Source organism: Prorops nasuta, unplaced genomic scaffold, assembly GCF_024137725.1.
Source record: "Prorops nasuta isolate Cenicafe-Biocafe unplaced genomic scaffold, Cenicafe_Pnas_1.2 PNAS00022, whole genome shotgun sequence".
NCBI lineage: Eukaryota > Metazoa > Arthropoda > Insecta > Hymenoptera > Bethylidae > Prorops > Prorops nasuta.
In genome coordinates, this window is record NW_027116819.1 from 1,573,679 (window position 1) to 1,590,927 (window position 17,249).

Genomic DNA, 17,249 nt, shown 5'->3' on the forward strand with positions numbered 1-17,249 from the left:
GGCTATTGAACCCACAGTAATTGCTTCGAAATCAAACAGCTGATCTGTCAAATAGATCGAAAAATGATTCCTTCTTCTCTAATATTCACATACGGAAGGAGAAAATTATTTTGACTTTTAACATAGCACAATTGAAAGTGACAATATTTCTTAAAGATATAAATGCATATATTAATGCTCTGTGGATATAATAAGTATTTATTTTAGCAGACACATAAACATCCACTGTTATTATCGGACAATCATTTTCTGATTACATCTGTATTGATATTTATTAACTCCTTTGTGTTTCAAAGTTAAAGGAGTAAATGCTTTAGTATCCGAAAGATACTTATATATGTATCCAATGATTTAATAACCAACTGCTTTACATTTATTTTAATATTTATTGGGATGGGATTTTTTTTTCTTTTTTTAAAGAGGTTAAAATGCCTTTATGCACACCATCAAGCAGACTTATCATTATAAAAATTGTCTCCTTGTTGGTAGTGTGGGACTCATGACCCCCAGGAATTACCATTGCTCCGATTATTTCAAAGTTGGTTCAAGCTCCCTGGTTCTTTAAGGTCTAAACACTACCCACTAAACAATCCTCCTTTCATTACTCCTTACAATTGTAATGATTTTATTCGTATTGCTTTGCAAAGTAGTCGCTCAATGCAGACTGAAATTATTTATTATTGCTTTGCAAAGTAGTCGCTCAATGCAGACTGAAATAATTTGTTGAAGCTTTGCAAAGTAGTCGCTAAATGCAGACTGAAATTATTTATTATTGCTTTGCAAAGTAGTCGCTCAATGCAGACTGAAATAATTTGTTGAAGCTTTGCAAAGTAGTCGCTAAATGCAGACTGAAATAATTTGTTGAAGCTTTGCAAAGTAGTCGCTAAGTGCAGACTTTCCTTTCACATTTTATTCTACTTCGGTATCATCATCACTATCTTCATATGCATGCAGATTTAAGTTACTTTTAGCTGTAACAAGTTTTGAAGAATATAATGAATTTTTCATTAATTCTAAGTGCTGTTTGGTTACAGTCATTGATAGTGATGTTTCTTCTTTGGATCGAAGTGCGTATTTTACTACGCAAATTGCATTCAATGTTTCATGTGAAAGTTTATTTCTTTTTCTTGTTTTACTATCAGGTATGATAGAAAAACATCTTTCTGCTTCCGCGTTTGAATGAGGAAGAGATCTTACTAAATTTAGTAATGCTCGTAATTGTGGATATCTCAGCTCTTTATTGCTATTTTTTGCTGAACATATTGCTTGCCACATATTATCGAATGATAATTTCGACCAGTATGTCTTTACATCATATGTTTCATTAGAATACAGAGATGTCCATTCAATTTTGATTGAATGTTCATCAAAATATCCTAAACGACGGCAAATTTCCAGTAATTTTATACTACTGGTTTCTCGATCCTCATCAAACAATGCTTTTTCCATTTGAAATATATTTAGATTTTCCAAAAATTTATCAAATATTGGAAAACGATTACGAACCTCTTGACTGGCTTTTATCAAGAAAGATAAACAGTTTTGACGAATTAATTGAATTTGTTCTTCGTTCAATTTTTCTTCAATCAATCCATCTTCTAAATATTCAGCACAATCAGGGCCGATATCTATTGACTGAAGGGGAAGCTGGTTATCAGTTCTTCCAAAATCAATATTCCGTAAATAAGGAATTAAGATTTCATCTTTTAATAAAGCAGGCTTGATAAATTTTTGTAACAAAAACATTAAGAATTTCATGCACAATTTATGCAGTACATGAATTCTAGTTTCGCTTGCTTGAAAAAATGCATTAAAAGAATTAAATTTTTTCAATACATTTTCCAGAAAATATAAGTAAGCCTTTGTTTCTGGATTATTCATTGATAAAAGCATTTCTTCTGCTTGACTTTTATTTTCTGACATTTGTTCTAATAAAAAAGTATGAATAATGTTCCATTGTTCTAAAATCCGTTCTATGCATGTATGACGAGAGAGCCAACGCGTTTCTGCATATTTTAATAAATTTTTAGTCTCTTTCTCAAAAGACTGCTGAAAATCTTTAAAAATAGCTGTCCTTTTAGGACTTCCATTTATAAAAGTGACTATCTTTTTTATAAAGTTTCCGCATTCTACTGGCAACGTTTTACATGCATTAGAAGCTACTAGTGCAGAGGAGTGACAAATGCATGGCATTGTTACAAATCGTGGACAATTCTTTAAAAGTCTAGTTTGGAAAGAATCGTTCTTTCCAACCATTACCGATGCATTATCACAGCTTAATCCAATTATCTGTGATATTGGTATTTCTTTTTTTATAAGTTCACTACTAAATGCTTTAAACAGTTTATCTGCTGAACAGTCGCTTGCATCTAAGTTTATTAATTGAAGTAAATTTACTTCCACGCGTAATGATTTACTGTCCACGTATCGCGTAAGTAGTGTCATTTTTTTCTCATTACTAATGTCTGAAGTTTCATCCTCAAATACGGAAAACTTATGATTTTGTAACTTATTAGTTATCCGTGCAGTTTCATAAGGACATAAGACATTAGTAATAATATTTCTTAGTTTTGTTTTCCCCAAAGACATTGATTGCAGAACATCCGGTTCCTTACCAATTTCTTTGAAGATTGTCAACAACTCTGCACTGTACGTAAATGGAATATTATGTTCCACGAAGAAAGTTGCTAGCTTGATTTCAGCGACTTTAACTTTATCATTGAAATCAAGGTGACCTTCTTTAGAAGTACCAGGATATGTCATTTCCTCGTCTTCTACAATATCTAATTCTTTTATTTTTACTTTATGAATCTCGGAATTAGCATGCTGAATGACTTTTGCTTTACCGGATTCATAATATTTTTTGCAAGCAACGCAAAAAAATTTATAATTGTCGTTGGGGACGCTCCGTAGCCAAATCTTCCAAGAAGGGTTTTCATCAAACCATTGAGGTTGAAAACGCTTCCGTCTGGAGATTAATGATTTCCCCTTTTCTTCCATTTTCTATTTATATTATTATTAATATATTGTACTCACAATATTAATGTATTCCTCTACAGGTAATCCTTTATCGTTTCTTTAATAAAAATCACTAGTCACCAAAGGTAAAACACTTGAATGAACCTAGTAATTATTATAAATATCTTTTCAAAAATTAATAATTTTTGAAAGGCACAACACGCTCACTTAATTACTCAATATTTGTGTAATCTTTATTCGCGTTATTATTTTAAGTCGTTCAATGTAGACGATTGAAACCGACTGAACGATGAATATATACATTAGCTGGAGAATCATGTTATTGTTTGTATTTTCTAATAAGAGATACATAATACATATAACTGGATCATCCTCCTTAAGCCTTAAGCGTTAGCCTTTACCGGTATCAATTTGGTGCGAAAGTAAACAAATATTGACAGCCCGTGTGAGGTCTGGTTGAAGTAGACGTCTCATTTCCAATGGATCAGCTGGCCCGTCAGTTTGAAGCGTAAGTACTCTAACTTCATTTTGTCCTAAATATTCAGATTTAATGACAAATTTTAATACTTAAAAACAATTTATAATAATATATTCGTTTGAGTGTTACAATTAAAAATTTTATCTTTAAAATATCCATTTTCTAGAATTTGAGAGATAATCGCAATTCTTATCAAAACAGTGTATATTATTCTTGGTTTAAAATTTCGTTTGTTTTGTTTTCCAGAATGCCATACATAGAGGAAGCCTCAGAAAGTAAGCATATTTATCTCATAATCTAAATAATTTTAAATTATAAAATTATATTAATTTTTTATTATAATTTTTATCATCAAAAGACGACAACCCCAGCATTGGCGACCGGCTCCAAAAGTTGGAGCGAATGGTGCGCGCATTGCTGGTGCGCCAGCAGCAGCAACAGCCACAGCAACAGCCACAGCCACAGCAGCAACAGCCACAGCAACAGCCACAGCCACAGCAGCAACAGCAACAACAACAGCAACAACAACGGCAGCAACAGCCGCAGCTGGAGTGGCCGGGAGAAGGGCCCTCCCACCCACAAAACAATGTGGGTGAGGGTGTGGGGCAGGCGGTGGCCACAGACGAGCGAACCCGTAAGCATACATATTTATTAAATTATTAAAATTATCATACCCGCGGTCCACTGGTTGAAATAGGTATAGGTTCAGATTCATTCCTTAATGTATAAAAAATTGCAATAAAAAACTGCAGTTGTTGGAAGATTAAAAATTCTTAAAAATACTGTTGGCCATTTGTTAAAATCATTTAAATTTTCTTGAACTCTGTATACGTTTATAAATAATTGTACTTAAATAAAAAAGTAAAAATTCTCTTATTAAATTAACTATTAATTTATTGCATGTATTATATTGCAGGAACTTTGCGAGGGGGTAAGGCCCGGCGCCATTGGGCGCAAATGCGCGGTGGAGGAGTTGGGAGAGGAAGAGGAGGAGGAGGATTTAGAGGAAGGGGAGGATTCAACGGAGGTGGTGGAAGAGGAGGATGGAGAGGAAGTGGAAGAGGTGGAGGAAGAGGGAGGTGCGGGGAAATAAAAAATTTTTATTTCAATTTTTAAATAAAATTTATATTAAAATGTAATCAGGTCTACTTATTCATCTTATCCTATCCCATTTTCGTAATAATTCTTCGAATTTGTGAAGGGTTATGAAAGGAGGATTGTTTAGTGGGTAGTGTTTAGACCTTAAAGAACCAGGGAGCTTGAACCAACTTTGAAATAATCGGAGCAATGGTAATTCCTGGGGGTCATGAGTCCCACACTACCAACAAGGAGACAATTTTTATAATGATAAGTCTGCTTGATGGTGTGCATAAAGGCATTTTAACCTCTTTAAAAAAAGAAAAAAAAATCCCATCCCAATAAATATTAAAATAAATGTAAAGCAGTTGGTTATTAAATCATTGGATACATATATAAGTATCTTTCGGATACTAAAGCATTTACTCCTTTAACTTTGAAACACAAAGGAGTTAATAAATATCAATACAGATGTAATCAGAAAATGATTGTCCGATAATAACAGTGGATGTTTATGTGTCTGCTAAAATAAATACTTATTATATCCACAGAGCATTAATATATGCATTTATATCTTTAAGAAATATTGTCACTTTCAATTGTGCTATGTTAAAAGTCAAAATGATTTTCTCCTTCCGTATGTGAATATTAGAGAAGAAGGAATCATTTTTCGATCTATTTGACAGATCAGCTGTTTGATTTCGAAGCAATTACTATGGGTTCAATAGCCTTTGGTTTTTGCGGCATTTAACCGAGTGTTGTGTGTTTATCAGTCTGTCTTCTTCTCGCACTTTAAATAGCGGGCTCTCTCTCTAGCGCACGCTTTAGTTTACCTGTTCGCTGCATAACACAGGCTATCTCTGTTGTACTTACTCAATATGTAAGATTTATATTCTGATAGCCTTTTAATACAGTATATATGTTATATAAATACTTTGTTTGGCTACATCGTCTCATCTCTGTCAGTCTCTCATGCGCGTTTACTTGTGAAGAACGATAAATCGTTCTTCTATATATGAGCTATTTCAAAATAAATTGATTGCAATAGAAATAATAAATTAAATCCCTAATACAAATCTTGGGTTACTTATTTTTAATTCCACAGCCATCAAAAATATTCTTCGTAATGTTGGAGTCACTTTTTGAAGCTACAGCTGTTAAAGTCATTAATGATTTGAAATAAGCAAAAAAAAAATTTTATTTCATTAGGAAAAGACATGCGAAATAAATATATGTACGATTATAATTGATATTTTATTCTGTAAATTGAATTTCATAGAGAAAGCTTCCATCGATCTAACAGGCCACTAAGCTTCTTGGTTGACAAGTGCGTCCCGTAGCGCAGATGATAAGGCGCTTGCTTGCTACTTACGCGGACTCGGGTTCGATTCCCGCAGATTCATGCAAACTTTTTTAATTTTTTTTTTTCGTCATGAATTTTTTTTTTATTACCATTAACCTACTAGATTAAATAATAAATTAAGAAAATAAAATATTTTTAACAATAATACGTTACATATGAGTCTTAAGAAAATTGACCAATGTTACGTAATATCATCGCATTTCCTTATTTATTATAAAATCTAATAAGTTAATGGCTGTTTGTTTATAAATATTTTATCTTTATATTCTCATTTAGCGTGTGGTCAGCTTTTATCATAGCTGGCCGCGAAAAAGACATTTCATAATGTTCTTCGGCTAGCTCGGCTTCTCTCGTTTAGACTCGTTGGCTAAACGAACGAAGGTGGAGCGCGAGAAAGAGAGGTCCGAGAAAAGTATACCTCTCTTTCTCGTACTCGAAATATACCGGAGCTATACGAAGGAGACCGAAACATGCACGTACTGCAGTAATGGTATGCGTGCAACGTTCGAGGAGGCAGAAGTGGGGTGCTTTCACGGATGCTTCAGTAGCTCTACGTGTTAGTGAGCCTATGGAGGCAGAGTGGGGAAGCATTTTAGACCCAGTCTGGCTTCACTGCATCTAACATTAACAACGACATAATGAGAACTGATGAGATAATCTGCTTCGAGCCTATAAATAGCTTGCATGATCATAGAGTTTTACAGTTATGGATTTCGTAAAGCAACCACTGCACATTCGTGTCTCCAACGCCGATCGTTTTATTGTCGGTGGAGGTTGTGGAGGAAGGAGTAAACGTCATGGATCCCTACTTCCATCTACAATTCGTAGTATAATTTGCGGACCCTCGAATTGCGGTAAAACAAACGTACTGCTTAGTCTCGTAGAAAGTCCTAACGGTGTGAGATTTGAAAATATTTATGTATACTCAAAGTCGCTTCAACAACCCAAGTATCAATACCTTGAACGGTTATTAAAAGGACTAAAAGGTATTGGATATTTTAAATTTTCAAACAATAGCGACGTGGTAAAGGTAACTGAGGCGTTACCCAATCCTATTTTCATATTTGATGATATTGCTAACGATAAGCAGGATAATATCAGAGACTACTTCTCCATGGGTAGACATTCAAATATTGACTGCTTCTACCTCTGCCAGACTTATGCTAAAATTCCTAAACACATGATTCGTGATAATGCAAATCTTCTCATAATCTTTAAGCAAGATGGTACTAATTTAAAACATATTTATAACGATCATGTAAACACGGATATGTCATTTGAAAAATTCAATGAATTGTGTTCAAAGTGCTGGCACCATGATTATGGATTTCTAGTGATCCACAAGGATAGTACAATTCAAAATGGTAGATATCGAAAAGGTTTCGATGAGCATGCTAAGATTAAATAGTATACCGTTTGCTTAAGATTGTTCAGTTTAGAGCTAAGTGTCCATCAAAACACACACATCAAATGAGCATGGAATAAACCTAGTATAAACGTGGAAATAAAAACGTGGACTTAATCTGGATTGAACGTGGATTTGAACGAGGATTGAACGAGGATTGAACGTGGATTGAACGTGGATTGAACGTGGAAAACATGGAAAGCAGGAAAATGGAAGAAAAGATGCTGCTAAAGAAGATTGCCGCGAAAAGTAAAGTAATTCGTGAAAAATATCGTGCACTCAAATCAGGAAGAGAAATGATGGAAACCAATTTAAATGAAACTTTTAAACCAATTGTTGAGCCATTGAAGAAGCTCACTGAACATAATGAGATGACATTCGTGTCCCCGAAATATGAGTATAAACAGGAACCGCTACAGAAGACTACTGTAAGCGATAATTCTTTGATTATTCCATCGGAACGTAAAAGAACTTATTTCTCATCGACTCCACAACGTAAATATTTCGCAGACAACTCTAGAATTAAAATTCCAACCCCTTCATCTGATGATGATGATGATGAGCAAGGAAATTCAAGACCTAATGAAACATTATACTTTTCTCTGGAAGAGGATGGGGATGAGGAGGAGGAGGAGGAGGAGGAGGAGGAGGAGGAGGAGGAGGAGGGAGTGAAAGTGGAAAAGGATGTTAATGATTTAGCAATACCATCACCAATGCAAGCAGAAACTCTATCATCACCATTGCAAAGATCCTTAGATTTAAATAGTTCTTTGTCAGAATATGCACCAATTGGACGTAAATATATAGAGATGTTTCTGCGTAAAAATAAGGATTTAATTGATGATAATTTTGGAATTGAACGAGATGCTAGACTTAACAAAATGAGACTTGGAAAATGTTCTTTTAAAGTAAATCGTAAAGATTTGATTATTATTGATGATGAGTATTATCAGGGTACTATTGGTCTATTTGAATTGATCTTCATGAAAGAGCCACATGATTATACTGAAGATGATTTAAAAACATATAAGAATATTCTTTCTCAAACTAATGTACACAGAGCAGATTACAGTAGCGAGGGAAAGCTTCGTGGGAATAAGGGTCATAAATGGAAGAAAATAATTAGTCCATTATTTCCTCCAAAGAATCTTGTAAAAGGTAGCGGTTATATGTGTGTTAATGATAAACCAGTGAACTATGTACATTGGAATGATCCGAACGAATTAGTTGAACGTTTGAGGATTTTGATAGCATCATCTGCTGCAGGACATACGAATCATCATAATGAGATACAATCAATAATTGAGGAGCTTCATGAACAACGTATTATCCTATAAAAGAGATTACACTTTCCATAATTTCCCAGTTGATTGTGTTACTTCACAATGTCGATAAATAAATTTGGAGGTATTTCCACTGCCAGTAATGTGAGAAAATATTTCCGCAAAACTGAAGATGAAACATTAAAATTTGATAAGCGTATGAATGCATTTAATGCTAAGGGGAATATTATTTCAAATTTAGGATTTGATGCTACTGATGAGAAATGTGCTGTGAATATGCGTGTTCTGCTGGATAATATGAATACTGTACGTGAGAACCTTAAAAATGAAATGCAAGAAAACAGTGATATTTTACGAAGTATTGCGTTAAGACTGGATGAAACCGAGTGAAGGCTGAATGATTTTCAAGTGAAATTGAGTAATTTCATGCAGAAACATGCTGAAGATAATGCAGATTTAAAGAAATATGCATCAATTTTCATGGAGAATCAGACTAAAGAGGATGCTGAATCAAAGAAACATATAATGAAGATAATGCGGAATTAAACAAAAAAAAAAGTGCTATTTTTCATGGGGAGAATCATGCTAAGGAGAATTCTTCTTGAAATAATTCGACAAAGAGTTTTATTAGGAAAAAGAAACTTTTACTACCATCAGTGCTCGTTGTACCCTTGTAAACCCAACACATACCTGAAGAGTTATGGATAGTGAAGAAAAGAAAAAATTGGTCGAAGAACTGCATGTACCTGCAAGACGGAATTTTCAACGTAGAAGAGTTATAATACGAGGCTTCGATGACCTCTGGCAAGCAGATCTGGTTGATATGAAGAATTATACTGACGGAGGTTACCACTATATTCTCACAGTTATTGATGCATTGTCGAAATTTGGATGGGCAGTAGCACTAAAAACCAAAACTGGCAAGGAAGTGACAGATGCATTTACGAAGATTCTGAAAAGTGGGAGATGTCCCAAAAATTTGCAGACAGATGATGGCAAGGAGTTTTATAATAGTGATTTCAAATCGCTTATAAAAAAACGTAGAATAAATTATTACTCAACATACAGCGTATTGAAAGCTACGATAGTTGAGCGCTGGAATCGCACACTGAAGACTGAAATGTGGAAACGATTTACGTTGAATGGAAATTATAAGTGGCGAGGCATACTGCAGCGACTAGTTGAAGACTACAACGCAAGAAAACATCGTACTATAGGAATGCGACCAGTTGATGTGACGCCAGATCATGCTAATATGCTCCTGACTACAGTATACAATAATATAAAGATTGTTGGCCGTGCCAAGTTCAAAGTAGGTGATTTTGTTCGAATCAGTAAATACAAGAATGTATTCGCAAAGGGATACACACCAAATTGGACAACTGAAATATTTGAAATTATAAAAGTGCAGAAAACAAATCCTGTTATATATTTACTTAGAGACTCTAGTGATACTGATATATACGGAGGATTCTACGAATATGAACTTTTAAAAACTGCTAATCCTAATGTATATCTAGTGGAGAAGGTATTACGTAAGAAGGGTGATAAAGTCTTTGTGAAGTGGTTAGGATTCGATAATAAACATAATTCATGAATAAATAAAGATAATATTTTGTAAAAACAATATTTATTAATAAAATTATTCAATTTAAATATAATTAATTTATTCTATAATGCCCCATGGTAGAGTCGATACAGTTCCGTGCACGATATAACGCTTATCATCGTATGGGCTGAGAGCTACTTTCCGTTGCGTAATCGAATAAACATTATGCAATTTTGAGCGAATTAAATTTTGATTGCGGACTTGTACAGTAAAATTTGTTAAACAGTCCTTATAGTCCTCGAAGGTTATGTTTCTAGCAACAACGTAAGTCTTAATACCTTTAGCTTTTTTGATAATTTTATTTTGTACTTTAAATGTGTACATTTTTGATCTCAGTCCAATAAACTCTGTCATTATCTACCCATTATTCTCATCTTTCATCAGCCCAGGGACTTTTTTATTTACAAGAGGTAAATTGTACTGATTGTTGGGAGAATAATCGCTTGTATCGAATCTAGCAAGATTCTCCCTCATAATAGTGTAAATATCATCACACTCAATGCTGTATATTAGACTATCCGTATCGGTATATAACGCTTTACATTTGCTACCGAACGTAGGAAGCATATAATCATAATGAAAATCATACAAACATGTTTTCGAAATATCAAGAATGCTCATACCTACGTATATAGGCTTATCGAATTTAGCTGCTAATTTTGTTAATTCAATCGTGACCAAATTCTCACTGAATATAGTGCAACTGTGAAAATTAGGCTTAGCAATCATTGCTTCAGCACCATATCTTCCCTCCCACCTACTCACGAGTCTCACATCAACTCTATTTCTAACATTCTCCATAGTCTTACCGAACACCGCATTGTTCATTAATTTGAAAAGATTTTTCTCAAACTCATTTTTAGATGCTGCACGCAAACTAGTGTTCAGATCGATATATTTACGTAACCAGGTGGACTGCTGAAATCCTGAAACGCGATGAATGTGTTTTAAGACAACACCATTACGCATACATTGCTGTAAAGCACGATAGTGTATAACATAGCGCTCCTTATTTTCTAAAGTTGCAAGTAGCTTCTTCTGACGTGTACTCGGTGGTGCATCACGTACGGGACAAAACGGAAGGTCGGAATGTTTATCGTGAAGCATGCTTGGATACTCTAAGTCAACCTCTAAAATATAACCCTCGGGTGAATCTATCGGTATATTAGAGATATCCAAATTATTAATATTTTCAATCCAGCGAAATCCGTGAGTAGGTAGCGGTTGAGACATTGCCCACCCATACAAATTATTTACATCGTAGTACATTAAATACTTAGAAGGTTCCTCAGGATTGTAGTTTTGCATGTACCGATTGTGTTAGCCTTTTCATAGCGGTGCGAGCATTGGCTTAAACCACCACGTATGCCCCGTTCTACGAAAAGCAGCATTTCTACGTCAGTGAAAAGTTCTAATCTTATTCCTGTATGTTTGAGCATTGCATCCCAAGTGGAGCCTGGGAGTGTATAATAATGAGCAGGATCCAAATTATAAGTTTGCATGCAGCTATCACGAAAATTTTCGAAAACGTCAGCCAACAATAGTACATCAGTTTTCAAATAGAGATCGCTATACTCCCTAAGTGTTCGTATTTGAAATTTGGTCCATACCTCCTTAGCGTGATTATACGCACCCTCCCTAATATCACTATCGGATAATCTATTATAGAATATCTCGCGTGGAGGTAAAGCAGTTTCTTCCAGACGGTTCAGACTATTTATGTAATCGTAAGGAAAAATACCTTTCCTTGTCAGAAGGTTAAATTGTTCTATGTTTAAATATGAGAATTCTGACTAAATTTTTTAACTGTGATCTCGTTAACTATGAACTCAATTTGTCTAAACTAGATGCCATAAATTTGAAAGAATCGATAAACCTTAGTTGTATATTATATTTACGGATGAATTTAGTGAATGAAATATACTTCTCCTTATGTACAGGTAACAAGTGTACTGAACCTTCATACAAGTTAGCGATTGTACCGAAAATAAAAAGGGCATCATAACCTGATAAATTATGAAAAATTACTGGTATTACATGTGAATCGTTAAAGTTTAAATTACAATTATTATGAACAGGTCCCCTATACGCTAGTTAAGCATCGTTTGCAACGCCTCCAGTCGTCAATTTTTATAAGTTGTAGGGAGAAATTTAAAATCTCGATTTTGGTTTCTACCATTAATAATAATTTAATTTCTTTTATAAAATAAGGGATATGAATTTTAAAAGTAGTGGAAACCGTATTTGTTGCGTGCCCGGGTGTCCTAGTAGTGAAAGAAAAAACCGTGAACTCCATTTTTATGTATTTCCTGGGCGTAGTTACGAACAAGAAAGAAGAAAAAAATGGATAATATCCATCCGTCGAAAAGAGTGAGGAAATATTGTTTGATAAATGATAATATGGTTTGATTTTGATTCATTTTTCGTTGGCAAATATAAAAATAAGCCTTGGATTCCGACCAAAAATTCACGCATTTGCAGTAAACATTTTGTCGGAGGTAAAAAATGTAATGATCCCAGAAAGGATTCTTATAATCCTACAATTTTTCCTTGGACAAGAATATCGTCAACTACTGCAGCACGAGCAGAAAGAAGTGAACGCAGAGAGGCACGAAAGTCTGAAGAACTAAGAATTGTTTCCGACGGTGTCGTTTCGGATTTTATTGAAACAGTTAATTTGCCTTTAGTTAATAAATGCGAGATAGCCGTTCAAACAGATCCTTCTGAAGAAGTCACGATTGCTAACGGTGTAGACCGTTCAAATACTCTATATTGTTGGCAAGATTCTTCCAGAAATGAAGCGTCAACACAAACATATATCTTCGTTAAAAAACCCACTAATAAAGATAAAAAAATTATGTTTCCTAAACTTTATAAATCAAAGTCTATAGCAACGAATGTTAATATAAAGGATGGATTTCAATGGTCAGCAAGTATTAAAGATAACAGTAGTATGAAACAATTAGGGGAAGTTACAATATCCTTTTTTATGATACTTTTAAATATTTCAAAAGTACATTTTGAAGGCCCTTCAAAATTTTATCGAACATTATGTCCTGCAGATAGACTACTTCTATTCTTAATGAAGATGAAACTGGGTTTAACGTTTACTGCACTTGGATGTATTTTTAAAGTTTCCACAGTAACAGCATCATCCATTTTTTATAGCATCCTTCATGTGGTTTTTTAAGAAACAAAAACCTGGATATTTTAGCCCTCAAAAGAAGCTGTAAAGCTAATAACGCCCGCATCATTTGCAAATTACCCTAATTGTCGGGCAATAATTGATTGTACTGAGTTGCAATGTGAAACGCCTCCTACAATTGAACAACGAGCATTAATGTATTCTACCTATAAATCTGGTTTTACTGTAAAATATTTAATTGCTATTACTCCGTCTGGTTACATTTCGTTTATATCAAAAGGCTATGCGGGTCGTGCAACGGATGGTTTTATAGCGAATGATTCAGGTTTTATAAAACTCCTTGAGCCCGGTGACGAAGTCATGGCTGACAAAGGCTTTCCTCAAATTAGATCAGAGTTATTAAAAAAAGAATGTACGATTATTATGCCTCCATTTGCATTTGATCCACAGTTTACAAGGGAAGAAGTTTTAGAAGGATATTCGATAGCTAGTGTTAGAATACATGTTGAGCGGGCCATTCAGAGGATAAAAATATTCAGAGTGCTGGATCGTGTGAATATTGAAATGCTTCCATATATTGATACAATTATGCATGTTGCATGTGTGCTTGCAAATAACAAAGAGCCATTAATTAAGCCAACATTATGATTTAATCTATCTACAAATATTTCTAATAGTATCAATGTTATGTTTCTTAATTATTTATTCAATCAAATTGTTTACACTGCGCTAAAAGTGGAATGTAATTTTTGAAATAAAATTGTTCTATTTTTGGCACAACATCTAAAAGAAAACTTTCATCTTTCACGACTAATAGATGAACATACTGTCCACGTGAATAAACGAACAAGTGACAAGTATTAACATTAAGAATATACAGGGATAATTGAATTTGCGTATAATACTGACTACTTCTTTTTAAAATCAAATTTCTACTTTCTTCAAAACTCAAATATGGAAGAAAAGATTGGAAGTTTTCTTTATCCACAATATTTGCATTTTGCCGATTATGTGGACATTTGATTTCTAATAGTTCGCATTCTTCATTAAAAATAACACCATCTGGACTACATGCCAGGAATGGCTGCTTCAAGGATACTACTAAACCAACCTGGTGAACGTGGTAGCCAGTAGCCTTTTGAAAAGCAGATCTGGCTTCAGGCTCCATTTCAATACCGTAGCGCAAAGTTGGTATTAGATTTACAGAATATTTCTGCTTAAGAAACCGCCGGACCAAACTTTCAAAATTATACTGCCTTGTTTTAATAGCATGTGCTTTATTGCTGCATGTTATTCTTACATGTCTCTCCCTGAACCAAGTATAACTTTCGGATTGTTTCAGTGATAAAAAGCAAATATCTTCCCAGGTTTTCTCGGAGACTACTACATATTTGTTGTAAAAAGATAAATATTCCGCTGAACATTTTTGTCTTACTAATTTCAATTTATTTTGAAACATGTAAGTTTCGTAAGAATGGTAGCTTCTCGGGTCAGCAACAATTTGTCTTTCTAATAATTTATGCAAAATTTTGCGATAGCTTTCCTCTTTTCGAGTTTTTTGTAACAAATTTTCCTCTTTCTCTAGAATGGAGTTCTTTTCGGCTTGTACCATATGGATGAAGGATGAATTTTCAAAAAAATGGTTATTTGAAATATTCGTTACATCTTCAAAAACTAAAACAGTATCACCTATCACTAATTTTTGTGGAAAAAGGTTTATAATTTTCGATCCTTTATGGTATTTATTCAATTGTGATTGTGCAGGCTTGTTCCATATCATTGGCTTATCTGTTTTTGAACACGTATTTTCCAAATTTACATATAAGCATATTGCGGCAGCGTGCTTACAATATCCTTTTCCTGCTTTACAGGAGCATAGTGTATCTTTGACACTTCGATCTTGATTGATCTAATATAGGGGTAAATTTAGTACAGATAAAATATACTGAGCTATTTACATAAATCATTCTTCTATAGGAAAATTGGTCCCAATGACGTCGAAATAACTAAAGCTCTAAGCGTACTGACGTCAAATTGATCAATTTTGCTACCGAGGTATCTCCTACCTGAATTTCCGGTCTGTATATATTGGTATCAGTTTTGGTACTTATACCACCAGGAGTTTCACGCAGAACAAAACCTTTTAAAATATGAAAGTCTGTGTAAATCTCCTCCACTACATCACTCACGTGATAACTTTCAATTAATTTTCTTCCTTTATTTAAGCTTTTTCGCCTAAATAAGCTGGTATCTATCGTTTGGAATCCACTTCTTAGTAAAAGAGCCATTCTTTTAGCCTTACTTTATTTTGTGAGCATGCTAATAAATTTTATCATTAGTTCTTTCAGCAAAGGTTAATATTACGATTTTTAAATTTATGTACCTGATAATGTATTCGCGCTCTCATGAGATGGCGTTTCGATCGTTTTTTGTCGATGCTTAACTAGCGTATATTTACCAGTTAAATGATCATGATCGCGAACACGTATTTGATCTGGAAGAAACGGCTTTTTACATATATGACAGTTGGGCTCAATATAATGCCTTGAATTTTCACTCATACTTAAGTAGTGGTAGCTAGGGGGTTCCTGTGACACGGTGGTGAGGGGAGTGCGGGTGTGCGGGGGGGAAGTGTCTTGGGCTCCTGTGACATGGGGGTGAGGGGGGTGCGGGTGTGCGGGGGGAAGTGTCTTCTTAAGAGCTAGGGTTTATTGGGTGATGAGGAGGGTGCGGGTGTGCGGAGGAAATGCTTTGGCTATGGGGAGTGAGAGAGAGAGAGAGAGAGAGAGAGATCCCTCTCACCCTCTCTTTCTCTCTTAGAGTCTCTCACCCCTCTCCCATCAGCCTAGGTCCCGGATGGTTAATTATCCTACGGGTCCACTAGTTCTCTAAGGCTTACCCCCTCTCCTATGACCCTAGGACCCGGATGGTTGGTTATCCTACGGGTCCACTAGTTCCCTAAGGGTTACCCCTCTCCCATCACCCTAGGGCCCGGATGGTTAGTTATCCTGACAGTTACCCAGAGAACTTTTTTTTGTATTTTAGTTGGTGGAGGAAAAAGTTTCTTTTTTCTCCACTAGGTGGCGATCACGAAAATTACTGGGGCAGCTACACCGCTAGGGGTCCTAAGCATCTTACGGACTGCCATTTTTGTTTTCTTAGTCCTGCCCTCGGAGGGTCTTTTCTCCCTCCACATACTTATCCTAGACCCTCCCACTATTTTCCTACTATGGACCCTCCATTTAACTTGATTTCACATTTAACCATTTTTCTTCCCTCTCAACCTACCTCTACACCGTTGAAGGGTCTTTTTCCCTCCACATACCCATTCTATTCCCTCCTACTATTTTCCTCCTTGGGTCCTTCTTTTAATTTCACATTATACCTTTCTTGAACCTTGGGTACAGATTCCTTTTTTCTTATACAAGCTGTCGATAAATATAAAGTGAAAAAATATGCAGTATCAAATGGTTATTAATTTAGCGTATAGACAGAATTCTCAAGTCATTCCTATAATTACAAGAATAATAGGTGAAATCATGTCAAATTTATTTCCTTTTTTCTTTTTTCTGTTTTTTTTGTTTTTTACAGATTAAATTAAGGGAAATAGGAGTAGAGGAAAAGAAAGAGTCTTTTAAATAAAATTTATCATATAATTAAAAACGAACATGAAACTTATATAAAAACTAATACAAATGAAACTTATATAAAAGCTAATACAAATTAAACTTATATAAAAAACTAATACAAATTAAACTAATATTTAGCCCATTCAGCTAATAACAGACTCTGAAACATACAAAAAAGTTATTAATATCAAGTAAATTGCGAACTTAATTTTTATTATTTACCTTCTATTTGTTTTCGCACCCACTTTGCGAAAACATCCACCTCCTGGTAGACACAGTGG

The 17,249-nt window shown here is 34.6% G+C and overlaps 3 protein-coding genes across 3 annotated transcripts; 2 read left to right on the plus strand and 1 right to left on the minus strand.

The window, feature by feature from the left end:
* Positions 1-909: 909 nt before the first annotated feature.
* LOC136781467 (zinc finger MYM-type protein 6-like) lies at positions 910-3,000 on the minus strand. Its single transcript, XM_066740375.1, has one exon. It carries the CDS (start codon positions 2,998-3,000, stop codon positions 910-912), a length of 2,091 nt encoding a protein of 696 aa, XP_066596472.1.
* Positions 3,001-3,704: 704 nt separating this feature from the next.
* Positions 3,705-4,550, plus strand: LOC136781468 (forkhead box protein P1-like). Its single transcript, XM_066740376.1, has 3 exons — positions 3,705-3,732; positions 3,816-4,045; positions 4,374-4,550. The coding sequence occupies exons 1-3, from the start codon at positions 3,705-3,707 to the stop codon at positions 4,548-4,550; spliced, it is 435 nt and encodes a 144-aa protein (XP_066596473.1).
* Positions 4,551-12,586: 8,036 nt separating this feature from the next.
* On the plus strand, positions 12,587-13,987 carry LOC136781469 (uncharacterized). The gene is made up of 2 exons (XM_066740377.1): positions 12,587-13,336; positions 13,409-13,987. The coding sequence occupies exons 1-2, from the start codon at positions 12,587-12,589 to the stop codon at positions 13,985-13,987; spliced, it is 1,329 nt and encodes a 442-aa protein (XP_066596474.1).
* The last annotated feature ends 3,262 nt before the right edge of the window (positions 13,988-17,249 follow it).